Source organism: Narcine bancroftii, chromosome 1 (genome assembly GCF_036971445.1).
Source record: "Narcine bancroftii isolate sNarBan1 chromosome 1, sNarBan1.hap1, whole genome shotgun sequence".
Lineage (NCBI taxonomy): Eukaryota > Metazoa > Chordata > Chondrichthyes > Torpediniformes > Narcinidae > Narcine > Narcine bancroftii.
The window spans coordinates 291039836-291063845 of record NC_091469.1 but is presented as its reverse complement, the minus strand read 5'-3'; the positions used below and the strand labels follow the sequence as shown (position 1 = coordinate 291063845).

Genomic DNA, 24010 nt, shown 5'->3' with positions numbered 1-24010 from the left:
TTGTGGAATTTGCTGCCCATTGAAGCAATGGAGGCAACCTCAGTAAATATACAAGACAAGGTTGGATAGATTTCTACATTGTAGAGGAATTTAGGGATATGGGGAAAAGGCAGGTCGGGGGAGATGAGCCCATCATCAGATCAGCCAATGAATGGCGGAGCAGGCTCGATGGGCCGGATGGTGACTCTGACTCCTGTACCTCGTATTCTTATGTCCCTGGCCTTTCGAGGAGAAGTGAGGAGAACCTGCACTAAGTGAGTTCATGGCATCAAGAGGAAATGGCTGTTGCTGGGAATGGCTTTGTTGTGAAGTGTTCAAACGATGCTGTTGCTAGGCTTCTGTTGGAATGTGGAGCATGTATCAGGGCAGGCCAAAACAAAGTGATGAGGGGAAGGATGAACTCTGGTGCAGGGACTCAGCGGGACGGGCTGCATCAGAGAGAACGGTTGGCGTTCTGCGCAGGGACTGCAGCCTCCTGTGTGGCCACAGCACGTCATTGGGGATAGAGGCTGCTTTCTTGAGACTCACCTCTTGCCCTTCCTCAAGGGGCAGTTCACAGACCACAGTGTCACATCTGTGCATGGGAACATTACAAAGTTCACTCACTGGCAGATGAATGATAAAAGGGGAAGAGGAGAGTGGGGTTAGACAGGGTGGGGCATTAGATGGTGGGGAGGGGAGGCGAGGAGGAGGGGATGGTGGAGGGGGAAGGTAGAGGGTAGGAGAGGAGAGGGGGAAGTAGGGGGAGGGGCAGGGTGGGGGAGGGTCTGCACAGGGAGGAAGGTGAGGGGAGGGAGGAGAGGAAGTCTGCACAGGGAGGAGGAGGAGAGGGAATAGGGAGGGGGAGGGGTAGGCAGGGATCGATCTGCATAGTGGGAGGGGAGGATGGAGGGAGTGTCTGCACTGGAAGTAGGGCATGGTGAGGTGTGGATGGGTCTGCACAGAGAAGAGGGGCTTTACCACTGGTCACTGAACTCGACGTGGGCATCAAACAGAGCGACGACGGGTGCTGTGGCAGCTCTCCAGCCACTGATGCGGGAACGGATCAAGCCCTCCCGCCTGGCATGGCGCACCACCTTTATAAACCCCTGCCGGTGTCCATTCACCTCTTCCACAAACGCCCCCAAATCCCGCCATAGGGCACCTGCAAGGGGAGCAAACCGGCGCCATGAGTGACTGGCAGACAGCAACAACCGCCTGCATTGCCCGAGTACCTTTCATAGTGCAGCCCTTTTCAGGGGCTTTGCAGTCAACTAAGCAAGACAAACATTTCCACTGACAGAAACATTGGGTGGAGAGGAGAGATGGATGGGTGGAGATGTTCGGGGAGGTAATTCCAGAGGGTAGGATCAGTTCACTGAAATCACAGCTGCCAGAGGCTAGTGATTCAGGTATGGGAAGATAACGAGGCTGGGATCTCAGAGAGCTGCGGTGCAGAAGGGCTGCAGTCAATCCTTTTCATTCCCAAGCCTGACCTGTTCTCAGCAGCCTCATCACTCTCCTCTCCATTAACATCGCCACCCCCAGCGATTCTCCCAAAACCCTTCACAGCGGCCACCTATTAATCTGCCTCTCTAGGGTGTGGGGGTAACTGAAGCCCCCAGGGAAAGTGACAGAAGGAACGTGCAAATTCCACTCAGGTAGAGCCCATGTGACACAGCAGTGATTCCAATGGAGGCAGAGAGATGGTTGACATTTCGGGGCACCCCTCCCCCCCTCCATTGACACTCTCCCCCCATTGGTGGAACAACCTCTTCCTGCATTCCTCTTTTTGTTTCTGTAACTAGGACAGCGTCAGTCTTCAGGGACTCAATGCCAGGCACTGTCGGGGGGGGCGGGGTGGGGGGAAGGGTTTGACACATATCTATCCTGAGGCCTCCATGTTGATGCAATCATGAAGAAGGCTCGCCAGTGGCTATTCCTCATAAGGAGATTTGTTATGTCACCTAAGACTTGCAAACTTCTACAGGTCTACAGAGCGTTCGGACCAGTTGCATCACTGATATGGAAGTGCCAATGCACAGGACAGGAAGAAGGCCACTGAGAGTTGTGAACTCAGCCAGCACCATCATGGGCATCAGTCTCCACTCAATCGAGGATGTCTACAAGAGGCGGAGTCTCAAGAAAGCAGCCTCTATCCTCAAGGACCCACCACCACCCAGGCCATTCTCTCTTCACTCTGCTACCATCAGGAAGGAGGTACAGGACTAACACCCAACGGTATAAAATCAGCTTCTTCCCCTCCACTATCAGATTTCTGAATGGACAATGAACCAAAGACACCGACCGCCTCACTTTCCATTCTTTTGCACTAATTTATTTATTTTAAAAATGTTTTTTATAGCAATATTTTCACCTGTAACACTTTCGCAAAACAATGTATTTAGTGACATCTTCACGACAATAAATTCTCATTCTCAGATTCAACAGCAGTTCAATTTGGAAATGGCTCTGGTGCAGTTCAGTAAGGTTGGGTCATAGAACAATCAAAGCAAACCATTCCATAACCAAGGGAGTTCCCCCTGAATGAGTGGAAGATTCACAGCTCACCAGCACTAACGCTTACACACACAAGAGATTCACGAGAATCAGAATTTCTCATCATGAACAAGTCACAAAATTTGTTTTTCCAAATAAACCACCTTACAAAATAAATAAAAATAGTTCACAGAAAGTCAAATTGAGGCAGCGTCTGTGGTTCATTGATCATTCAGAAATCTGATGGCGGAGGGGAAGAAGCTGTCCTCATGCCACTGAATACTCATCTTCAGGCTCCTGTACCTCCTTCCCGATGGTAGCAGAGTTGAAGAGGGCATGGGGGGGTGAGGGTCCTTGAGGATAGAGGCTGCTTTCTTGAGACAAAGCCTCTTGCAGATGTCCTTGGTGGGGTGAAGACCATCTTGCCTGTGATGTCGCAGGCCGAGTTAACAATCCTCTGGAGTTTTTTTTTCTTGTCTTGAGCCAAAATGCTCTCCAGGGTCCACCTGTAGAAGTTTATGAGAGTTTTCGGTGACATACCGAATCTCCTCAAACACCTCACAAAGTATAGCCACTGGCGAGCCTTCTTCGTGTTGGCATCATCATGGAGGTTCCGGGACAGATCCTCAGAGATGTTGACACCCAGGACTGCTGTATTCATTGTGTGTACAGCAGTGTGTCCCTGACCATGTAAAGCAGAGTACTGACACCAAGGCTCGCAAGGCAATAATTCGTCCTGGAGTGTGGCCAGGGGAGACTTGGACGGTGAGTCTGAGGTCAGCGACAGTGTTGGCGGGAGATGTGCACTGAGGGAGAGACAGTGTTCATATCTCTGCGCAGGGATCAAGGCTGGTTGTGTTTAGCGGGTGCTTGCTGCCCACGTCCCGGAGACAAGCCACCACCCACCGTTATCACTGTTGTCATCGATCAGCACAATTTCCTTAAGCAGGTGGGCTGGGGTTTTGGATATTACTGAGTGCATGGAGCGGAGGATGACCGAAGAGGCTTCATTGACGAAGATGAAGACCACGCTGATCTGGGGGAGGTCGGAAGGGTAGCTGAGGTTCCTACACCTGGAACAAGGCAAACAGAGAGCGCGACGTCACGACAGCTTCTCAACAAACACCCCCCCACCCCCACCCCCACATCATGCCCACAGACAGGTGAGCACTCTTCCCCACCAGAGGAGATTTACCAGAATGTTCCCTCGATTGGAAAATAAGGTTAGCCGAGCTGGCAGCTTTTCTCTTTGGAGGGATGAAAGGTAACTTAATAGAGGTCTACAAGATTATGAAAGGGCATAGATAGTGTGGACAGCCAGCGCCTGTTTCCCATGGCAGGAGTAGCGAACACCAGAGAACTTCTGTACAAAGTGTATTTAATTTCAATTTAGACATACAGCACAGTCTTCAGCCCATGAGTCTGTGCTGCCCGATTTACACCCAATTAACCTACACCCTCAGTATATTTCGAACCAGAGCCCCCGGAGGAAATCCACACAGACATGGGGAAAACAGACAAACTCCTTACAGATAGCAGGGAATTCGAGCCCAGGTCCCAATTGCTGGTGCTGTGTAAGAGTCGCACTAACCGCTACGCCAACCGTGACGAAGGGAGGGAAGATTAGGGGAGATATTTAGGGTAAGTTTTTTTTTTTTTTGCCAGGGATGGTGGTGGAGACTGGAACTTTTAAGAGACTCTTAGATAGGCTCATGAATGGAAGAAACAGAGGCACAAGGGAGAGAGGATGTAATGCTTTTTTTAAAGAAATATATGGGTCAGCACAACATCAAGGGCTGAAGGGCCTGTACAGTCATGTAGTGTTCTATATTCACCCCTCCTTCACAATGGTGATAAATGGAAGGAGAGGTGGAAGAACAGGGCAAGCTCTGTGGTTTTCAAACGTGCTTTGAGTCGTACTATGTGGAAACTCACCTTTCAGCCCTTCAAGTCTGTGCTCACCCATTTACCCTGATCCAACACCAAATCCCATTATATTTTCCACACATTTCCATCAACTTCACGCCCCCCTCCCCCGATCCTACAGCCTCAGCCACACACCAGGGGTCGCTTACAGCAGCAAATTACCCCCTGACCCCAAGCGTCTCGGGACATGGGGTGAACACGGGAAGAACGTGCAAACTCCACACAGTCAGCATTGGAGGTCAGGATCAAGCCTGGGTTTCTGGTACACTGAGGCAGAGGTCTACTCATGCTGCCATGAAGATTTAATTTATTTTTAAAATTTAAACGTCCAGCTCACCAACAGATCCATCTGGACCAGGAGCCTGGGCTGCCCAGTTAACTTCCAGTCCCCCGGTGGATTTTGAGGATTCAGGTCTGGACACTAAATGAAGAAGACGGGCTGTACAGAGTAGCAGAGTGTGGAAAAGGAAGGTGTCCTCCCAAATCTTTATAAGTCATCACTTTGATCCCTGTTCAAATGTGGTGAAACAAGGAAGTCTGCAGATGTTGTGGTTGGAGTAGAAACGTTGGAGGAACTCAGCCAGTCTCACAGCGTCCCTAGAGGTAAAGATATATTACCGAAATTTTGTGTCTGAGCCAGGTTGTTGCCTGGATTGGAGAGTGTTATTTACAAGGAGAGGTTAGACAAACTGGGGTAGTTTTCTCTGAGGCTGAGGGAAGACCTGATAGAGGTTTATAAAATGATTCTTTTCCCAAGGTAGAAACTTCAAATCGTAGAGGTCGGGTTTAAAGTGAAGGAGCAAAATTGTAAAGGTATTTTATAAGGCAGAGTGGAGGATGGCTGGAACAGGCTATTGGGGGAGGTGCAGAAGCAGGTACGATGGGAGTGCTAAGAGGCTTCCAAGCAGAGACAAGGTGGGGAGCAGAGGGGCACAGACCACATGCTGTAGTTGGACTTGCAGATACGGTGAGTTGAAGGCTCTGCTCCATGGTCAACACTTGGAGGAATGGTGGTGATATTAGGACCATCCTATTTGATCTGCTCCCCTTTCACCCCACCACGCACTCCCTTCCTGCACTGGGAGGTGTGGATGATCGACAAAACACACCTCCCCACGAAGGGAACACAGCCCACTGTTCACTATCCTCACCTTGTTGTTTGTTCCTGATCCATCATCAACACTGGGAGATTGAAAACTTGGCTGAATGGTGCACTAACAACAATCTCTCACTCAATGTCACCAAAACCAGGGAACTGATTGTTGACTTCAGGAAAGGAAAACCAAAGGTGTATGATCCAGTGATCACTGGTGGATCAGAAGTGGAGAGGGTGTGTTTGTTCTTGGGGAGTCGGATCTTTCCTGGACCCAATACACAAATAACATCATGTGAAGAAAGCACATCAGCGCCTCTACTTCCTCAGGAGTTGGCGGAGATTCAGTGTGATACCGGAAACCCTGGCAAATTTCGACAGAGATGTGGTGGAAAGTGTGCTGACTGGCTTCATCACGGTCTGGTATGGGAATACCAATACCCGTGAGTGTAAAGCCCTCCAAAAGGTAGTGGACACAGCCCAGGACATCACAGGTAAAACCCTCCCCACCATCAAGAACATCTATGGGGAATGCTGCTATCGGAGAGCAGAAGCAATCATGAAAGACCCACACCACCCAGCACTCTCTTCTCGATGCTGCCATCAGGAAAAAAGTATAGGTTCCATAAGACTTGAACCACCAGGTTCAGGAACAGCTGCTACCCCTCCACCATCAGACTCTTCAATGACACACTCAATCAGAGACTCATTTAAGGACTCTAATTGTGGACTTTATTGATTTTCTTTTGTTCTCTCTGTATTGCACAGTCAGTTTGTTTACATTCGTCATTTGTTTACATTTCTTTATTTGTTTACATGTGTACGTTGTGTACAGTTCTTTTTGCACTACCAATAAGTGGTAAATCTGCCTGGTCCACAGGAAAAAGAATCTCAGGGTTGTATGTCATGTCATGAATGTACTGTACACTAACAATAAATCTGAATCCTGCACTTCCCTCCCACCAGCATGTGGGAGCACTTCACTAAGATGTCAGTGGTTTAAGAAAGAGGCTGACCCCCCACCCCCCCCCACCACCACCGTGTCCAGAGCATCGAGATGGGCTATAGACACTGCATAAAATAATGTACCCCAGCTCTCCCCACCCCACCAGGAGCCACTGCCAGTGATGTGCGCCAGATTTATTGTCATGAGGATGAGGATCATGTGTCCTTTGTGTTGACCACACTCTGTCCATGGCCTGACAACCCTGGGGCTACAGCCAGGGGACTGATTGCAGGGCTGCAATGGGTTTCAGATCTGTTGGGGTTGGTGTGTGAACCAGTTCTCCCATGGAATGGTGCTGCCTTTGTGTTTTAAACACAGAGAGGACGGCTTTGGGAGGAGAGAGGGATACTAAAGGCATTTGTGCTGCTCCAGCGGCTTTGCAGCCTGCAGATTCACAGCTCCCCAGTGCATCAGTCATCGGTGCAGGGAAGGGAGCCAGTGACAAAGAGAGGATTAGCCATTCCTTATAGCATTGTGTTGAGTCAGCAGACTCCACCTGCTCCACACCCCACAGCAGGGCAATTTCCTGCACATCCTCCTTCATCTCCACTAGCCCCTGCACCCCTCCAATATCTGTAACCCCTTCCAGCACCCTACACCTCTCCATGTCTCTGTAACCCTCTCCAGTCCCCTACATCCCTCCCTGTCTCTGTAACACCCTCCAGTCCCGACACAATGCCCTGTCTCTCTAATCCCCTCTGGTCCCCTACACCCCTCCCTGCCTCTGTAACCCCTTTTGGTGCCCTACTCCACTTTTGTCTCTGTAACCCACTCCGATCCCCTACAACCCTCCCTGTCTCTGTAACACCCTCTGGTCCCCGACACAACTCTCGGTCTCTGTAACCCCCTCCGGTCCCCTACACCACTCCCCATCTTTGTAACCCCCTCCAGTCCCCTACGCCCCTCCCTGTCTCCATAACCCTCTCCAGTCCCCTACAACGCTCCATGTCTCTGTAGCCCCCTCCAGTCCCCTATACTCCTCCCTGTCTCTGTAAACCCCTCCAGTCCCCTACATCCCTCCCCATCTTTGTAACCCCCTCCGGTCCCCTACACCCCTCCCTGTCTCTGTAGCCCCCTCCAGTCTCCTATACTCCTCCCTGTCTCTGTAGCCCCCTCCAGTCCCCTATATACTTCCCTGTCTCTGTGAACTCCTCCAGTCCCCTACAACCCTCCCTGTCTCTGTAAACCCATCCAGTCCTCTATACCCCTCCCTCCCTCTGTAACCCCCTCTGGTCCCCTACACCCCTCCCTGTCTCTGTAACCCACTCTGGTCCTCTACAACTCTCCCTGTCCCTGTAACTCCCCTCAAGTCCCCTATGCCCCTCCCTGTCTCTGCAAACTCCTCCAGTCCCCTAGACCTCTCCCTATCTGGAGAAAAGATATACGGAGAGGGTATTAACCTGGAGGATGGATGAAAATTGTGTCAGACCAGGCTTTGGCCACAAGATGTAGGAATTAGGCCAATCGACCCAATGAGTCTGCTCCATTGAGGCTGGAACGTTAGGGGAATTTAAAAGACTCTCAGATATGAACACGAATGAAAATAGAGGGTTATGGGGTCGGAAGGGCTTTTTTTTGGTAGGAATATATAGGTCAGCACAACATTGTGGGCGGAGGGTCCTGAAGTGTGCTGTAACATTCTATATACCTACCCATCGGGCCGGAGGTCGGGAATAGGCCTGTCCAGTGGAAGCTGGTCGCTGAGGTAACCATTGTAACCGTAGTACTGGAACTTCTTCCAGGCCACACGCCGTGCTTCTGGCGATAGGTGGCGGCCCCACTGTGCGAAGAGGGGGGAGTCTGAGAAGGTTTCAGGATCCATCTGCTCCTCGGGGTCCTGCCGGGATTCTGGAGCAGGAAGGGAAAGTGGTCACCAAACAAACAAGTAAAAGGCCCAGTTGCAGCCCAGCCCTCAGTGGCAGCATAAGATGCACCTGGTTAACTGGTCAACATATATAAACATACGATGTACGCAAATGGTCTGGAAGAGGGGACAGTGTAGTGTTTCTACGTTTGCTGATGACACTAAATTGAGTGGGAAAGCAAATTGTGCAGAGGATACGGAGAGTTTGCAAAGAGATACAGTTGGTTAAGTAAGTTAAGGGACTGGCAGACAGTACGATGTTGGTAAATGTGGGGCTACCCACTTTGGAATGAAAAATAGAAGATCAGAATATTCTTTAAATGGCAGCATGCTGACTTGGGAGTGCTTGTGCATGAATCGCAAATGGTTGCTTTGCAGGAGCAGCCAGGTGTCAAGAAGGAATATTGGCTGGAGAGATGGAATTTAACAGTTCTGGTCTCCTTACTTGAGGAAGGATGAACTGGAGGAGTCACGTGATGGAGTAGTGGCCGGTCAGGGAATTCCAGCCCTCTCCCGAAAAGTTTAAAAAAAACACAAAAAGCACAAAGATACAAGATTAAAATTTATAATAAAGTAAAAATAAAGGTGAGAAGAAAATGGCAGCGAAGAGAGAAAAGTCGAAAACAACGGGAAGAAAAGAGGAAGAAAGAATGTCGGAAGAAGAAGGTGAAGGTCTTACCTGTCTGAAGAGGCCCGCCGCGGAGAGAGAAGCCCGCTCCCGCAGGTCAGTGGAAGTCCCGGGCTCGGGACTACAAAAATGGCTCGCAGAGCCGAGTAAAAGTGCGCAACCGCGCATGCGTGACTCCTCACGCATGTGCGATGCGCATGAAAAAAAACACACTGATGGGAGGGGGGAACAGCTGCGGAGTCGATCTCCACAGCTGAGAGAGACACCTGAAGCACAGCAGCAGGTGCAGAACACAGACAAAAAGACAACAAGAAAGAAGAGGGTAAAAAGAAAACAAGGAAACAACAGATGGTCAACCCAGAGGAAGAAGAAGAAGAAGAACAGAAAGAAGTGGAAGAAGAAGAGAAAGGCAAGACAATGGATGTATCTTTTTTTAAAGAATATATGGAATCAGTGAAAGAATGGCAATTACAAGAATTTAATGAGATAAAAAGAATTAAGAATGCAGAAGAAAGAATGAATAAAATGGAAATGGCCATATCAGAGATAGGAAAAAGAGTGGAAAATATGGAAGAACGAGAAACAATTGTAGAAATGGAAGTAGAAGACTTAAAAGAGAAATTAGAAGAATCTAATTAAAAAGTTAAAGAGGCACAGGAGCTGTTAGCTCAGAGGATAGATATAATAGAAAACTATAATAGAAAAAATAATATAAAGATAGTGGGTCTTAAGGAAGATGAAGAAGGCAAGAATATGAGAGAATTTATAAAAGATTGGATCCCCAGGGTCCTACAGCTTCCTCTGGCTGCTCATTGCAGATACAGCCCACCCTCTGAGTAAAAAATTTCCCCCTCCCCCCTCTCACTTTAAACCCATGCCATCTAGTTCTGGAATCATCTTTCCTGAGAAAAAGGCTCTTGAAATCTATGGCATGTCAGCTGAAATGGAAGAGAAACGTCTTCCACAGTGCCTTTAGGTCAAGGGGCTGTAATTTTCCCAGAGGAAGGTCACACCAGCTGTGCTTCCCAGCTGTTCCAGACGTTTAATGTTGTATTTGGTAGTTGTAGCTGGAAAACACAGAGAGAAATTTCTCCTGATGATGTTTGCCTTCACCACATCGGACAGACTGGCCGCAGACTGGGAGAACACATTGCTGAGAACCTTCACCCTGTCCGCATCAGTGACAGGGATCTCCCAGTGGCCGATCATTTCAGATCCGCGCCCCACTCCCACACTGACATGTCTGTCCACGGCCTTGTGCACTGTCCCCCCGAGACCACCCGTAAATTGGAGGAACACCTGATTTTCTGCCTGGTCTCTCTCCAACCAGATAGCATTAACATCGACTGCTCCAGTTTCTGCCAACCCACTCCTCTTTCTCCACCTCTTCCCCAGCCCTTTGTCTTCTTTCCCTCAGCTCTCCATCCACATCCCCCCTCCTCCTGTTTGCTGCTCCCTCCCTTATCCACCTACTATCTCCGGTCTGTGGGACCCTGCTCCTCCCCTGCCCCTCCCCTCTCACCATTTTGTTCGGCTGGCTGCCGACAGTTTTGTTCAAACCTTAATGAAGGGCTCAAGCCTGAAATGCTGGTTATGTGCCTTTATCTTTGCTCTATAAAGTTCACGCTGCTGAAGATCCAGCTGCGCTGGATGGGTCACGTCTCCAGAATGGAGGACCATCGCCTTCCCAAGATCGTGTTATATGGCGAGCTCTCCACTGGCCACCGTGACAGAGGTGCACCAAAGAAAAGGTACAAGGACTGCCTAAAGAAATCTCTTGGTGCCTGCCACATTGACCACCGCCAGTGGGCTGATAACGCCTCAAACCGTGCATCTTGGCGCCTCACAGTTTGGCGGGCAGCAACCTCCTTTGAAGAAGACCGCAGAGCCCACCTCACTGACAAAAGGCAAAGGAGGAAAAACCCAACACCCAACCCCAACCAACCAATTTTCCCCTGCAACCGCTGCAACTGTGTCTGCCTGTCCCGCTTCGGACTTGTCAGCCACAAACGAGCTTGCAGCTGACGTGGACTTTTTACCCCATCCATAAATCTTCGTCCGCGAAGCCAAGCCAAAGAAAGAAGAAGATAAAGTTCACAGTTTGCCCTGTTGAGTTTCTCCAACGTTGTTTGTGAATGCACTCCTGGTGCCCAGGATGGTTAAACATTTACAATCTTCGCCTGGATGTCCTGAGCTCAGATCTCTTGGCACTGTCCTCAGAGGTGTACGTGGATGGACTGGACAAGGGGAGAGGGGTGAATCGGGTTCCTGAACCTTGAACAACTGCAGGTGATGGAAATGGAACAGAAAATGCTGGCAACACTCAGCAGCTCCAGCAGCTTCCACGGGGAGAGAATCAGATGCTTCCTGTCCTGTCAAGCTTTTCCAGAGTTTCCTGCTTTACTACCCGAGCCTCAGTTCCAGAGACCCTGGTTCGATCCCGACCCTGGGTGCTGTCTGCATAAGAGTTTGCACATTCTCTCTGTGACTGCTTGAAATTTCCCTCACCTCGGGGGCTCTGGTTTCCTCCCACATCTTAGAGAGGTGGGTAAGCATCACATTGTAATTATCATCTAGTGCAGATTACCAGCAAATTAATTTAAGGATTGATGTGTGTGTTTATGAGTGAGAGAGTGGGGGAGGGAAGGGAGAAAGAGTGAGAGAGAGAGAATGGGTTGCAGGGTTGGTGAGAAATGAGGACAGAGGAAATTGGATTGATGCGATTGCTTTTCAATGAGCGAAATGGGCTTGTCAGTAATCGTGTTAGATTAACATTAACAATGAATCAGCCTTTGCTGTAAGCACATGGTTTGCTCAGACTGCAGACACAAAGGATTCAGGAAAGCCTATTTTACATAAAGTCAGGGGCTGTATGCAGGAAATGCTCGAGGCCCAGCCACCTTTACAATTGACAAAGCCCTCCCATGGGGTGATGTCCCTGTATAGAGTGCCTTCACCAAGCGTTGCAGGCCCCAACGTGCCTTGCCCACATTCCTCTCCACTGTACCGCGGACGACACACGCCCACACCACCTGACTTTCATCTCGATCCACAGAGGGAAACACGAGCCTTTTGATGATCCCTTCCACCGACTTGTGACAACCTGTTGAGGAAAAGGATGAGCTGCCCAGGAATGCCTGCGATAACTCTGTAGTTTGTGCAGCTGCCAGCTCCCGTGACCCCAGGTTCAATCCTGACCTACGGCGCTGCCTGTGTGGAGTTTGTATGCTCTCCCTGTATCCATGGGGGGTTCCCCTGGAGAGTCCAGTTTCCTCCTAGATGCCAAAGAGGTGTGGGTTGGAAGGTTAATTGGCTCCAATTGTGTGTGGGTGAAGAGTAAGAATCAGGCTTGGGAGGGGAGGGGGAGTTGATGGGAATGTGGGGAGAATAAATAACAATATTAATGGAAAATCAGGTGAGAAGGAATGGGAGGGTGGGATTTCTCTACTGCGAACATAATGGGCTGAATGGCCTGTTTGGTAGTCAATAATCTGTGTAGCTTATCTTTGTGAGGATTTTCAGTTGGTTGTTTTTCCAGACTCTTTTGTGTAGTCTTCCAAAGGCGCTATTTGCCTTGGCGAGTCTGCTGTCTATCTCATTGTCGATCCTTGCATCTGATGAAATGGTACAGCCGAGATAGGTAAACTGGTTGACCATTTTGAGTTCTGTGTGCCCGATGGAGAAAAACCTCCCAAGATAAGCATATACAGAGCCGTTGTCATACCACACTCCTGTTTGGCTCCGAATCATGGGTCCTCTACCAGCATCACCTGCGGCTCCTAGAACGCTTCCACCAGCGTTGTCTCCGCTCCATCCTCAACATTCATTGGAGCGACTTCATCCCTAACATTGAAGTACTCGAGATGGCAGAGGCCGACAGCATCGAATCCACGCTGTTGAAGATCCAACTGCGCTGGGTAGGTCACGTCTCCAGAATGGAGGACCATCGCCTTCCCAAGATCGTGTTATATGGCGAGCTCTCCACTGGCCATCGTATCAGAGGTGCACCAAAGAAGAGGTACAAGGACTGCCTAAAGAAATCTCTTGGTGCCTGCCACATTGACCACCGCCAGTGGGCTGATAACGCCTCAAACCGTGCATCTTGGCACCTCACAGTTTGGCGGGCAGCAACCTCCTTTGAAGAAGACCGCAGAGCCCACCTCACTGACAAAAGACAAAGGAGGAAAAACCCAACACCCAACCCCAACCAACAAATTTTCCCCTGCAACCGCTGCAACCATGTCTGCCTGTCCCGCATCGGACTTGTCAGCCACAAATGAGCCTGGACGTGGACATTTACCCCTCCATAAATCTTCATCCGCGAAGCCAAGCCAAGAAGAATCTGTACAGCATCCATAAATGATTCCCAACAACAAAGCCCTGAATTCCAGATAAATGGAATCTATTGCTTAGTATCTGAAGTAATTTTTAATTTTGGCAGACAATTTTGGCCCATGAGCCCATGCCGGCCACTACACCTGATTGACCTGCATCCCTGGTACATTGCGAAAGGTGTCAGGAAGCCATGGAAAACCCATGCAAACAAGGGGAAAATATACAAACTCCTCATAGACAGCACGGGATTCGAACCTCGGTCCCGATCACTGGCGCTGTTACAGCGTGCCGTAAAACTGCTATACGCGGCAGTCAAGGATGAAGATATTGTTCAGTGCAGTTGCTGGGAGCTCTGCTCCACGTATGTATCCCCGCACCCTGCGTCACAACTCAAAGGAAAGAAAAATATTCTATCACAAGTTAATCTTACAAACCCCTTTTCCATGGAGCCCCAGGGAATATATTTCATCTTCCATGTTTGAGGTTACACATTGATAGAGTCCAATCTGATTTATGCCTGATTTATTACCCATGTGTAGCCCTCTTGTTACCATTCTCAGTCGGGCAAGGGTTTACTGTGAAGGTGCCACCGCGAGGATAAATCCCAGAACACTCCTGGCTTGAAAATTCACACTCCCTCTCACTTGTGGTCTCACCAGTACCCAGCATGGTTGCAGCAGAACCTCCCTCCATCTCTCCAGCAATCGCCAACGTCCCATTTGCCTTCTTGATTACCTGCTGCACCTGCAAACCAACCTTTGCAATTCGCGCACAAGCACTCCCAGGTCCTCCCGCACAACAGCATGCTGCATTCTTTCTCCATTTAATCACAGACCAGTTTCTCCATCCAAAGTTGATAACCTCACATTTACCATCACTGTACTCCATCTGTCAGACTCTTGCCCACTGATATTCCACTCAGTTTACTTAGGTACGCTACCAATCATTTTCAAACTGCCCCCCTAAACTCACATTCCATCTTAAGTATTCCCTATGCTATAAGTGCTCTGTAAGGGGTCGCTTAAAGTAGGATGTGAGTGGGAAGGGAAGGTTGAGAACCACTGCTCTCGACTTAATTGCTACTGAAATATTTTGCTTGGGAAAAATTGTCATTGGCCCATTTCCTTTGGAGTTCTGAAACCGTGCACATAACGAGTCAACTATGTACAATTAAAACTGTGGTTTTCAAACTTTTTCTTTCCACCCACATCCTACCTTAAGCAATCCCTTACTGATCACAGAGCACTGATGGCGTAGGGATTACTTAGTTTAGGGACCAGTTTGCTACACTCTGTCAAATTGCTGATGTACCTTGCGAACAGTCATGGGCCCAGCACCAACCCCTGCACCACTCTGCTCACTAGTGATTGCCAACCAGAGAAACACCTATTGATCCCAACTACCAGTTAACCATTCCCCTTTATCCATACTATTTACCCCACCCACCATTCCATGCATCCTTATCTTATGGATGTCTTTCATGTGGCAACCTTATCAAACACTGTTGGAAATCAATATAGCAATGTCCGACTGCTCCCCTCTATCTACCACACTCGTTACATCCTCAAAGTCCGCCAATAAACTTATCATACAGGACCTGCCCTTCCTGAATCCATGCTGTGCCTGCCTCATGGAACTATTTCTATCCTGATAGCTCATTAGGACTTTCTTCGTGACAGCTTCAAGCATTTCCCTGACAGTTATGATAGGTTAGAGTGACCTGCCTTGAGACTGCATCCTTTTTAAAACAGTGGTGTGACATTCACTGTCCTCCAGCCCGCCGGGACCTGACCAGAGTCTGGAGAAGTTTGGTAAATCACCATGAACTCCTCGACTATAACTTTAAGTGCGCTGGGATGAATTCCTTCAGGACCAGGGGACTGATCAACCTCCAGGCCCACTTGTTTGCTCAGCCTACCTCATTAGTGATGGCGATTGTATCGAGGTCCTCACCTCCCATAACTTCCATAACCTCTCTCTTTGGCTTGTTAGATACATCCTCCACTGTGAAGGCTGACACAAAATAATCATTCAAAGCCTTGGCCATTTCCTCATAACCCAATGTTAGTTCCCCCTTCTCAAGTCAAGTTTATTGTCATCCGATTGAACAAGTACAACCCTTGTCCTCGGTCCCAGAACCAGACATTACACACATATAGGAAAATAATACATATGCCGGACAAGTATTTTATATACAAGAATAAATAATGAATAAATATTTTTTGTATAAATGAGAGTCTCAGATGGTTAATGTGAACAGATCCTTTGGTCATTAGGAAGTACAGTCACTGTTGCTTCTTCCTTCCTGACAAGTGAGGAGATGTTGAGTGTCCACAATAGGTTACTAGTTAAGTGAACAAGGAACTTGGTGCTCTCCACTCTCCCCACTACAGAGTTGTTGATGTGTAGTGGAGGGTGGTCATTCCTGGTCCTCCTAAAGTCCATGATCATCTCCTTCTCACTTTGGGATTGGATATTAATCCTTAACCTCATCCTATAGGACCTCATCCCACTTTTTTCTATCTTCCTACAAGCACTGTTCATCCCTCCCGATCATGTCCTGCCTCCACTCTGAGATATCCCTGAGCCTTGCACCTATCACAGCTTCCCTCCTTGTCCAACTCCCAGGCACTGGCAATCAGGATCTGTAGATGGACACACTTCCCACAGGTGTAGACTCAGGGGCACTGGAAGTCCCCCTGATGTCCCACATCCAACAGGAGGTGCATACTTCTCCCCCAAGTGATGTGCCCATTGCCTGTCTGTACAGACAACAGAAAAATACCTTACCTTTTCTCAGCCATATTGAAGAAGACACTGGAGCCAACGCCTCATCACAAACTCCATCCAGGCACTTAGCATTACCAGCACCTTCTTCCCCGATATGGCCACTCTGCTATACCTAGTCTCCATGTTATTGACTGAGTTGCAAGGTCTGGGATCCCAGATGTGGGGTCTAGTTTCTGGGGCGGGGGTCCCAGATGCGGGGTCTAGTTGGGGGGGGGGGTCCCAGATGCGGGGTCTAGTTACTGGGGGGTGGGGTTCACAGATGTGGGGTCCGGACACCGGGATCCCAGATGCGGGATCTGATTACTGGGGAGGTGGGAGGGTCCAGGATGCAAGATGCAGGGAAGCTGCTCCCGGGTGCGGGGACCTACCTTCCAGGTGCTGCCTGACCAGGACCTCCAGCCGCCGCAGCCTCTCCTCCAGCCACCGGTCCTCGCTGCGCTGCTTCTCCGGCGGCCGCTCGGCGACGGGGTGCTGCCCCTGCAGGTAACGGGCCACCCAGGCGACGTAGAGCAGGCACAGGAGGTTGGTGAGGGCGGCCACGATCACGCAGGTGCCCAGCAGGGACTTGCCTTTCCTACAGCGGCGCGCCATACGGCGTGCAATGCGCAGAGCAGCTCGCCCGGAGGGGATCCCGCAGCTCCGTCCCTGGGACCCGCAGCTCCGTCAGGGGAGGGGGGGGGGGCGGGGGGAAGAGAGATCCGCTCCGTCCCTGGGACCCGCTGCGCTGTGACTCTGGGACAGATCCCACGACGTGTACCGGGATAGTGACGGGCGCTGAGCTCGGTGCGGAGCCGGACACCGGGGTCTCTCTGCGGCTACAGCCTGTTAACGGGCTCCATCTGCGGGCCGACTTGCCCGGTCGGAGCCACCACGCCGCTCAGCGTTTACATAGCGTCCAGCTCAGCCCTTCCTGTCTCAAGGGCATTAAGAGGGATCCGCATTGGGGTACGAGGGAGCGCCGCGCTGAAAGATGGGCGGTGAGGAAGCCCCGCGCTGTGGGAGGGGCATTGAGGGAGCTCTGCATGGTGGGAGGGGTAGTGAGGGAGTTCCCACTGTGGGAGGGGTCAAGAGGGACCCCCCCCCCCCACGCTGTGGGAAGAGCAGGTGCAGGACCTCCATGCTGTGGGGAGGGGCAGTGAGGGAGCCCCGTGCTGTGGGAGGGACAGTGAGGGAGTTCCACACTGTGGGAAGAGGTTGAGGGTGCTCTGGCTGTGGGAAGGGAATGTTGCATCACAGCCTGGTTTTGGGAATTCGAATAAAAGCACAACGCTGGAGAAACTCAGCAGATCAAACAGCATACTTTATATAGCAAAGATAAAGATATATAACGAACATTTTGGGCTTGAGCCCTTTGTTGAGCCCAATGGATCCCAAAACCCAGCAGCAATAGATATTCAACAAAACAGAAGTTGTTTTTAATTATCTTTCAACATGAAAACAGAATCAAACTTTAACTTATCTCTATTAACTTAACTAACCTAACTTAACCCCTTCTAAGTCTAAGCACCTGTGTATGTAATTTGTGTGTAAAATTAAGAAGAGTTATTTGGTTCACAGTTCAATCTCACTTCTCATTCTTCCAAGTTCACTGGTTGCAGGCAATTCTTATACTGTGCAGAGAATTTAACATGTATAAAGTTCACCAGGCTTTGGTGCTCGAAAGGTAATTGTTTACCACTCAGGAAGGTTCTTTTAGGTTTACAGAGAGAGTTGTGTATTGTTCCAGGATTTCCACAACTGAGGTACCACCATTAGTCACCTCAATGTTTTGCTGATGAAACTTGTCCCATCAGGGCTCTCCAGATGATAACCTCTTTCTTTCAGGTCAACACAGAGTTCCTTTCTGTTCCACTTATTCCAAGAGAAATATCAGACAGATAACACTTCCAGCCATCCGTGACTCTGGAGCTTCTCCAACAAGCTTCTCCTGGCTGACACTGTTTCAGTGATTCTCTCTCTATCAGAGATTCCAACTTCCAGCCACATGTCCTTCTCTCTCTCACTTGCAAACAATAGGACTTATTCTTCTGCTCCCATTTGTTGTTTTAGGTAAACAATTGACCTTTGAGTGAGCACTTTGCAGAGAGGTCAGAAGTCTTGTAAAAATGTCCAACACAGATGACCTGTCTCCAGTCCATTTATTTCATGACATTTCAATTAGCACCTACTTGTGAAATGTGCTTAGCATTCTCCATAGTTTCTGTAAAGTCACTGAATATGAATTATTCAGTATTTCAAATAAGATCTGTTTTAAAATGAGTGTATGTATGTAACCTACTCTAATTTTACCAATTTATCTCCCAAAAACATTTCCAAATATTCCATCACACCTTCATCATCTTGGGAATTTGAGTGCCCAGGAAGGCTGCAGAAGGCAGCAAACACAGCTAGGTCCATCACATGGTCTGACTTCCCACCCATTGCAGGCATCTACATGAGGTGCTGCCTCAAGAAGGCAGCCAACATCATAAAAGACCCATATACATATACACTGTGTATGTGTATCATTTGTCTGTATGTGTGTGATGTCTGGACATGTGTTTTGCACTCTTCTGCACTGTGCACCGAAGATCGCTCTTTCATTGGGTTGTACTAGTACAACACGATCTTGGGATGCGCTGGATGGGTCACGTCTCCAGAATGGAGGACCATCGCCTTCCCAAGATCGTGTTATATGGCGAGCTCTCCACTGGCCACCGTGACAGAGGTGCACCAAAGAAAAGGTACAAGGACTGCCTAAAGAAATCTCTTGGTGCCTGCCACATTGACCACCGCCAGTGGGCTGATAACGCCTCAAACCGTGCATCTTGGCGCCTCACAGTTTGGCGGGCAGCAACCTCCTTTGAAGAAGACCGCAGAGCCCACCTCACTGACAAAAGGCAAAGGAGGAAAAACCCAACACCCAACCCCAACCAACCAATTTTCCCTTGCAACCGCTGCAATCGTGTCTGCCTGTCCCGCATCGGACTTGTCAGCCACAAACGAGCCTGCAGCTGACGTGGACTTTTTACCCCCTCCATAAATCTTCGTCCGCGAAGCCAAGCCAAAGACTAGTACAATCAGATGATAAATGAACTTGAATCAGCCAGGTCACAACCTCTTCTCACTGCTCCCTTTGGGCAGAAGGTACGGAAGCATGAAGACCAGCATCTCTAAGTTGAAGGACAGTTTCTTTCCAACAGCCACAGGGTCTTGAACCTCCCCTCGTTACACTGATCCCAAGCCACAGAAGGTCTGCACTATTGCAAGTCAGTATTTTTGCACAAAGTAACTGAATATTTATTATCTATCTCATGCATTTATTTTCTCTTTGTCATTCAGTTGGGAGCGCAAGGACAGATACAACTGACAAGCAGTTAAAGATCTCTCCAGAGGTGCTGAAAAGGGTAGTCAGTGGCTCTGGGTGAGGAGAAAAGATTTCACCTGGGCTCCCAAGTGAATGGCATTGAGGGGAGGTGGGGGTGAGCCCAGGACGTCAGGATCCACTGCTGAACCCTCCGGAGGTGTCGTGGGTCTATCAGTGAAACACCACGCAAGGAAGGTGCCCACTTGCTAACTCGGAAGGTGCCACCACTCCCTTGGCTACCCCGCAGAGTCCAGGCAGCAAGTCTCAGGAGTGCAATAAGGGATATTGACATCTAGTCCTACATTACATACATATAAAGTTCTCATGTTTTTGTGATTTACCTGTTTGGCTGCAGCAAATTGGAACTTTAGAGCAGATGTACATTGTGTGTATGACTAAACTCATTGTTAACTGAAATGTAAACAGAAATGTTAAGATGTTTCTATTCAAAGGGGACATGACAACTTTAAACAAATAATCCTCTTTTTAGTGCGTTGGTTAAGAAATAAATATTTTCGTGGTCACAGGTGAAAGTCTCTTCACAAGGAGGGACCTTTGGTCCACTGTTGGGGAGAAAGAGTCCTCACCCAAACCTCTTGCCGGCGACGACCATTTTTTTGCAAGGCCTCCACGTTCAGTCCAGTTACTGCTCGGGATCCATCCAAAGTTGCACTCCCCCAGAGACTGGATTCTGCTGCAGGGCAGACATCCCTGTCTGGGGCTTGGTCCGGCAGCACCATCTACAGGCAGGGTCTGCTCCTTCACAGTCCCAAACCACCAGCGACTGGAGGGACTTAGCAGGGGTGGGCAGTGGTGGATTAACTACCACACGGGGCCAAGGCTGAGCTTTAGTAAGCAACCGCCCCCACCTCACCCCACTGACCTTGCCGCCCCACGGCCCCCACCAGCAGATTGTGTTGATTAGCCTCGGATTTCAGAGAGTCCTGCATGTGTCACTCTTCAATCATCTTTTTTGAAACGTCATTTGTACTTTGATGAACAATTTTAGAGTTAAATATCTCAAGTTAGACCCCGCAATGTTGAAAACCCCTGCAACCTAGTCGGTAAAATATATTGGATGGACCCTTCATACCCAGGCAGGATAATCACCACACTACATGGTGGGGATTGATGACCTACTCGTGAGTTGGATACCCCAGGGCGTACTCAGGCCTGGAGCTACCGCCTGCCCCGTCAGTCATTGTCATTGTGGTGCGCTGTTAGCCAGAATCAGACACATACAAGGTAAAGACTGCACAACAGGCTTTAACCCACAAAGACTTCCACAGAGCCAGGCTGGCTGTAGCTTCAGTAATTCTGAGTGAGCTTTGGGAGGCCGGCGCAGGCTTATATCCCAGAGGGTGATTGACACCTATCCAGGTGGGGCTTGATCCCTTCTGGCCGACTGATTGACAGCCGGCCAGGTGTTGTCCTGTCCCCTTATACTTCTGCAAGTACAGAGGTTGCCCCCTGCAGTAGGCTGGTGGTGTACCACCACATTCACTCCCTTCTTTAAAATTGTCGCGGGGGGACACACAGTAACAAGGAAATGTACCCACTATACACATACAATATTTACAGGTTGAGATGGTCTGGCAGCCGCCTGGGTCTCTGTGACCATTGTAGGACTGGCTCCTGGTCACTGGTTGGAGGGGAAGTGGGGGGGCTGGCTGCATGAGTCTGTGTGACTGGTGTGGTGCCGCGCGGAGGGATGGCCAGGGGGTGGAGGGGGGCCGGTGTCAACGTATGAGGGTCATATTGGATGGGTGGGGGTTCAGGTTCATTTCCCAGGGCTGAAGCGGGCCCCTGGTGATCAAGGAGGTCCTGCATGCCCCATAGCTGCCTGGGGACAGGGATGTACGCCCGGTCAGCGTCGTCCTGGGCTGGAGTATGGCATGGTGTGGTGGGTGCTCCTGCTGGTGCCAGGTTGAGATGGTGTCCTCCCTGCCACTGACAAACCCAACGTAGGTGTGGTTGTGGTTTGCATGTAGGAGGAAGACCTGCTTGACTAGGGCTTCAGCCTTGTGTGTCCATATGTGCTTACGCGCGAGCACTGGTCCTGGGGACGTGAGCCATGCTGGGAGAGACATTCCAGTCACCGACTTCCTGGGGAATGAGAACAGACGATCATGAGGGGTTTTGTTGGTAGTCGTGCACAGCAGTGACCAAATGGCATTGAGCGCCACAGGCAGGGCATCCTGCCAGTACTCAACGGCCCACCCTTTTGACCTGAGAACCAGGAGGACTGCCTTCCAGACCACCCCATTTTCACGTTCCACTTGCCCATTGCCTCTCGGGTTATGGCTCATCGTGCAACTGGTCGCGATTCCCCTCGCCGTCAGGTACTGATGCAGCTGTCACTCATGAAATTAGATCCCTGGTCGCTGTGGATGAAGGTGGGGTAGCCAAACATGGTGAAGATTTTCCCCAGGGCCCTGATGACGGTGGCTGTGGAGGTGTCTGGGCAAGGGATAGCGAAAGGGAAGCGTGAGTACTCGTCCACTACTGTGAGGAAGTAGATGTTTTGGTTCGTGGAAGGCAGCGGCCCTTTGAAGTCCATGCCGATACACTCGAAAGGCCAAGAAGCCTTTATAACATGGGCCTGGGGTGTGTGGTAGAAATGGGGTTTACACTCCGCGCAGACCCGACAGGCCTCGGTCATCTCCCTGACGTCCCTGATGGTGTATAGCAGATTCTGGGACTTAATGAAGTGGTACAACCTGGTGACACCCGGATGGCAGAGGGACTCATGCAATGCCTGCAGCCTGTCGTCGTGCATAGACGTGCAGGTGTGAGAGAGGGCATCGGGGGAGACTTTAACTTACTGGGGCGGTACTGGATGTCATAGCTGTAGGTTGCCAGCACAACTCTCCAGTGCAGGATCTTGTCGTTCTTGATCTTGCTCTTGTGGGTAGTGTTAAACAAGAACACCATGGCCTGCTGGTCCGTGAGGAGGGTGAATCTCCTGTCGGCTAGGTAGTGGCGCCAGTGGCTGACCACTTCCACAATCACCTGGGCCTCCTTTTCAATGCCCTTTGGAATGCCCTAGCTTGGAGCCGTGGAGGGTCCTGGAGAAGAAAGCGACAGGGCGCCCCTCTTAGTTTAGGGTAGTGACAAGGGCTACCTTGGAGGCATCACTCTCCACCTGGAAGGGGGAGTCCTCAACCACAGCCTACATCGTGGTGTCCGCAATGTCTTGCCTGATGCGGATGAAGGCTGCCTGCATCTTGGGTGGGAGGGGAAAAGTTGTAGCTTGGGCCAGTGGGCGGACCTTGTCTGAGAAGTGAGGGACCTACTGGGAGTAATAAGAGAACAGACCCAGGCACCTGCGGAGGGCCTTTAGCATGGGGGGGGTGGGTGAAGTAACTCCATAAATGGGTGAATCCTTTCTGGATCTGGGCTGATGACTCCATGGGCCACAATATACCCCAGGATGGCGAGGCGGGTGGTGCTAAACACACACTTCTCCTTGATGTATGTGAGGTTCAGCTCCCCGGCCATCTTGAGGAATTTCTCCAGGTTACCATCGTGGTTCTGCTGGTCACGACCACAGATAGTGACGTTATCCAGATACAGGAACGTCGCCTTCAGCTTGTGCTGGTCTACCATGCGATCCATCTCCCGCTGGAAAACGGAGATCCCGTTCGTGACCTGAAAGGGAACTCGGCGGAACTGGTACAGGCACCCATCCGCCTCAAAGGCAGTGCAGGGCTTGTCCTTCGGGTGGATGGGGATTTGGTGATACGCTGATTTCAGGTCGATCATGGAGAAAACCCAGTAGCGGGCTATCTCGTTGACCATGTCAGCGATCCTCGGCAGGGGGTAGGCGTCCAGCTGGATGTACTGGTTAATGGTCTGGCTGTAATCCACGACCATCCTCGGCTTACTTCCCCCTTTGACCACCAGGACTTGGGGTCTCCAAGGGCTGTTACTGGGCTTTATGACACCTTCTGCCAGGAGTCGCCGCACCTCCACCTTGATGAAGTCTCTGTCTGCAGCGCAATAGCACCTACTTCTGGCAGCAATCGGCTTGCAGCCTAGTGCAAAATGTGGGAAGAGCGCCGGTGGGGTGATGCACAGTGTGGAGAGGCCGCAGGTTGGCGTGCTGTGTAACGTGAGTGGAGGTTGGGGCCTCCCGAAGGCAAGGGTGACATTCTGCAGGTGGCACTGGAAATCTAGGCCTAGGATGACTGGGGCGCAGAGTTTGGGCATGACCAGGAGCCTGAACCCTGTGTAAGTCTCCCCTCCCACAGATATATCATCCGAGCAGCACCCGAGGGTAACAACAGTCTTATCCTTGGCAGCGAGGGCAATCAAGCAGGTGGTGGGGTGGAGTTTTAATCTCAGGGAGTGGGCCACGCTCGGGTGAATGAAGCTCTCGGTGCTGCCACTGTCGAACAGGCACTTTATTACATGTCCATGGACTTGCACGTCCATCATAGAGTGCCCGAGGTCGTGAGGGATGTCCCTGGTCAGCGTGGTGGCAGCCAGGACCGTCTCAGAGTCAGAGTCATTGCTCTCCGGTTGTGCGCAGCGATTTATGG

General features: G+C 50.3%; 1 protein-coding gene across 3 annotated transcripts in view; it reads right to left on the bottom strand.

Moving 5' to 3' along the window:
• The window catches only part of LOC138746012 (polypeptide N-acetylgalactosaminyltransferase 18-like), a 50855-nt gene extending 34057 nt beyond the window's left edge, over positions 1–16798 (bottom strand). For all 3 annotated transcript variants that reach the window (XM_069903688.1, XM_069903696.1, XM_069903705.1), the window contains exons 1-4: positions 16489–16798; positions 8156–8351; positions 3385–3551; positions 961–1144 (exon numbers count right to left, since the gene is read on the bottom strand). In XM_069903688.1, coding sequence (XP_069759789.1) covers positions 961–1144; positions 3385–3551; positions 8156–8351; positions 16489–16711 — 770 coding nt within the window. In that variant the 5' untranslated portion in view covers positions 16712–16798. The remainder of the gene's footprint in view (positions 1–960; positions 1145–3384; positions 3552–8155; positions 8352–16488) is intronic.
• Positions 16799–24010: the final 7212 nt, after the last annotated feature.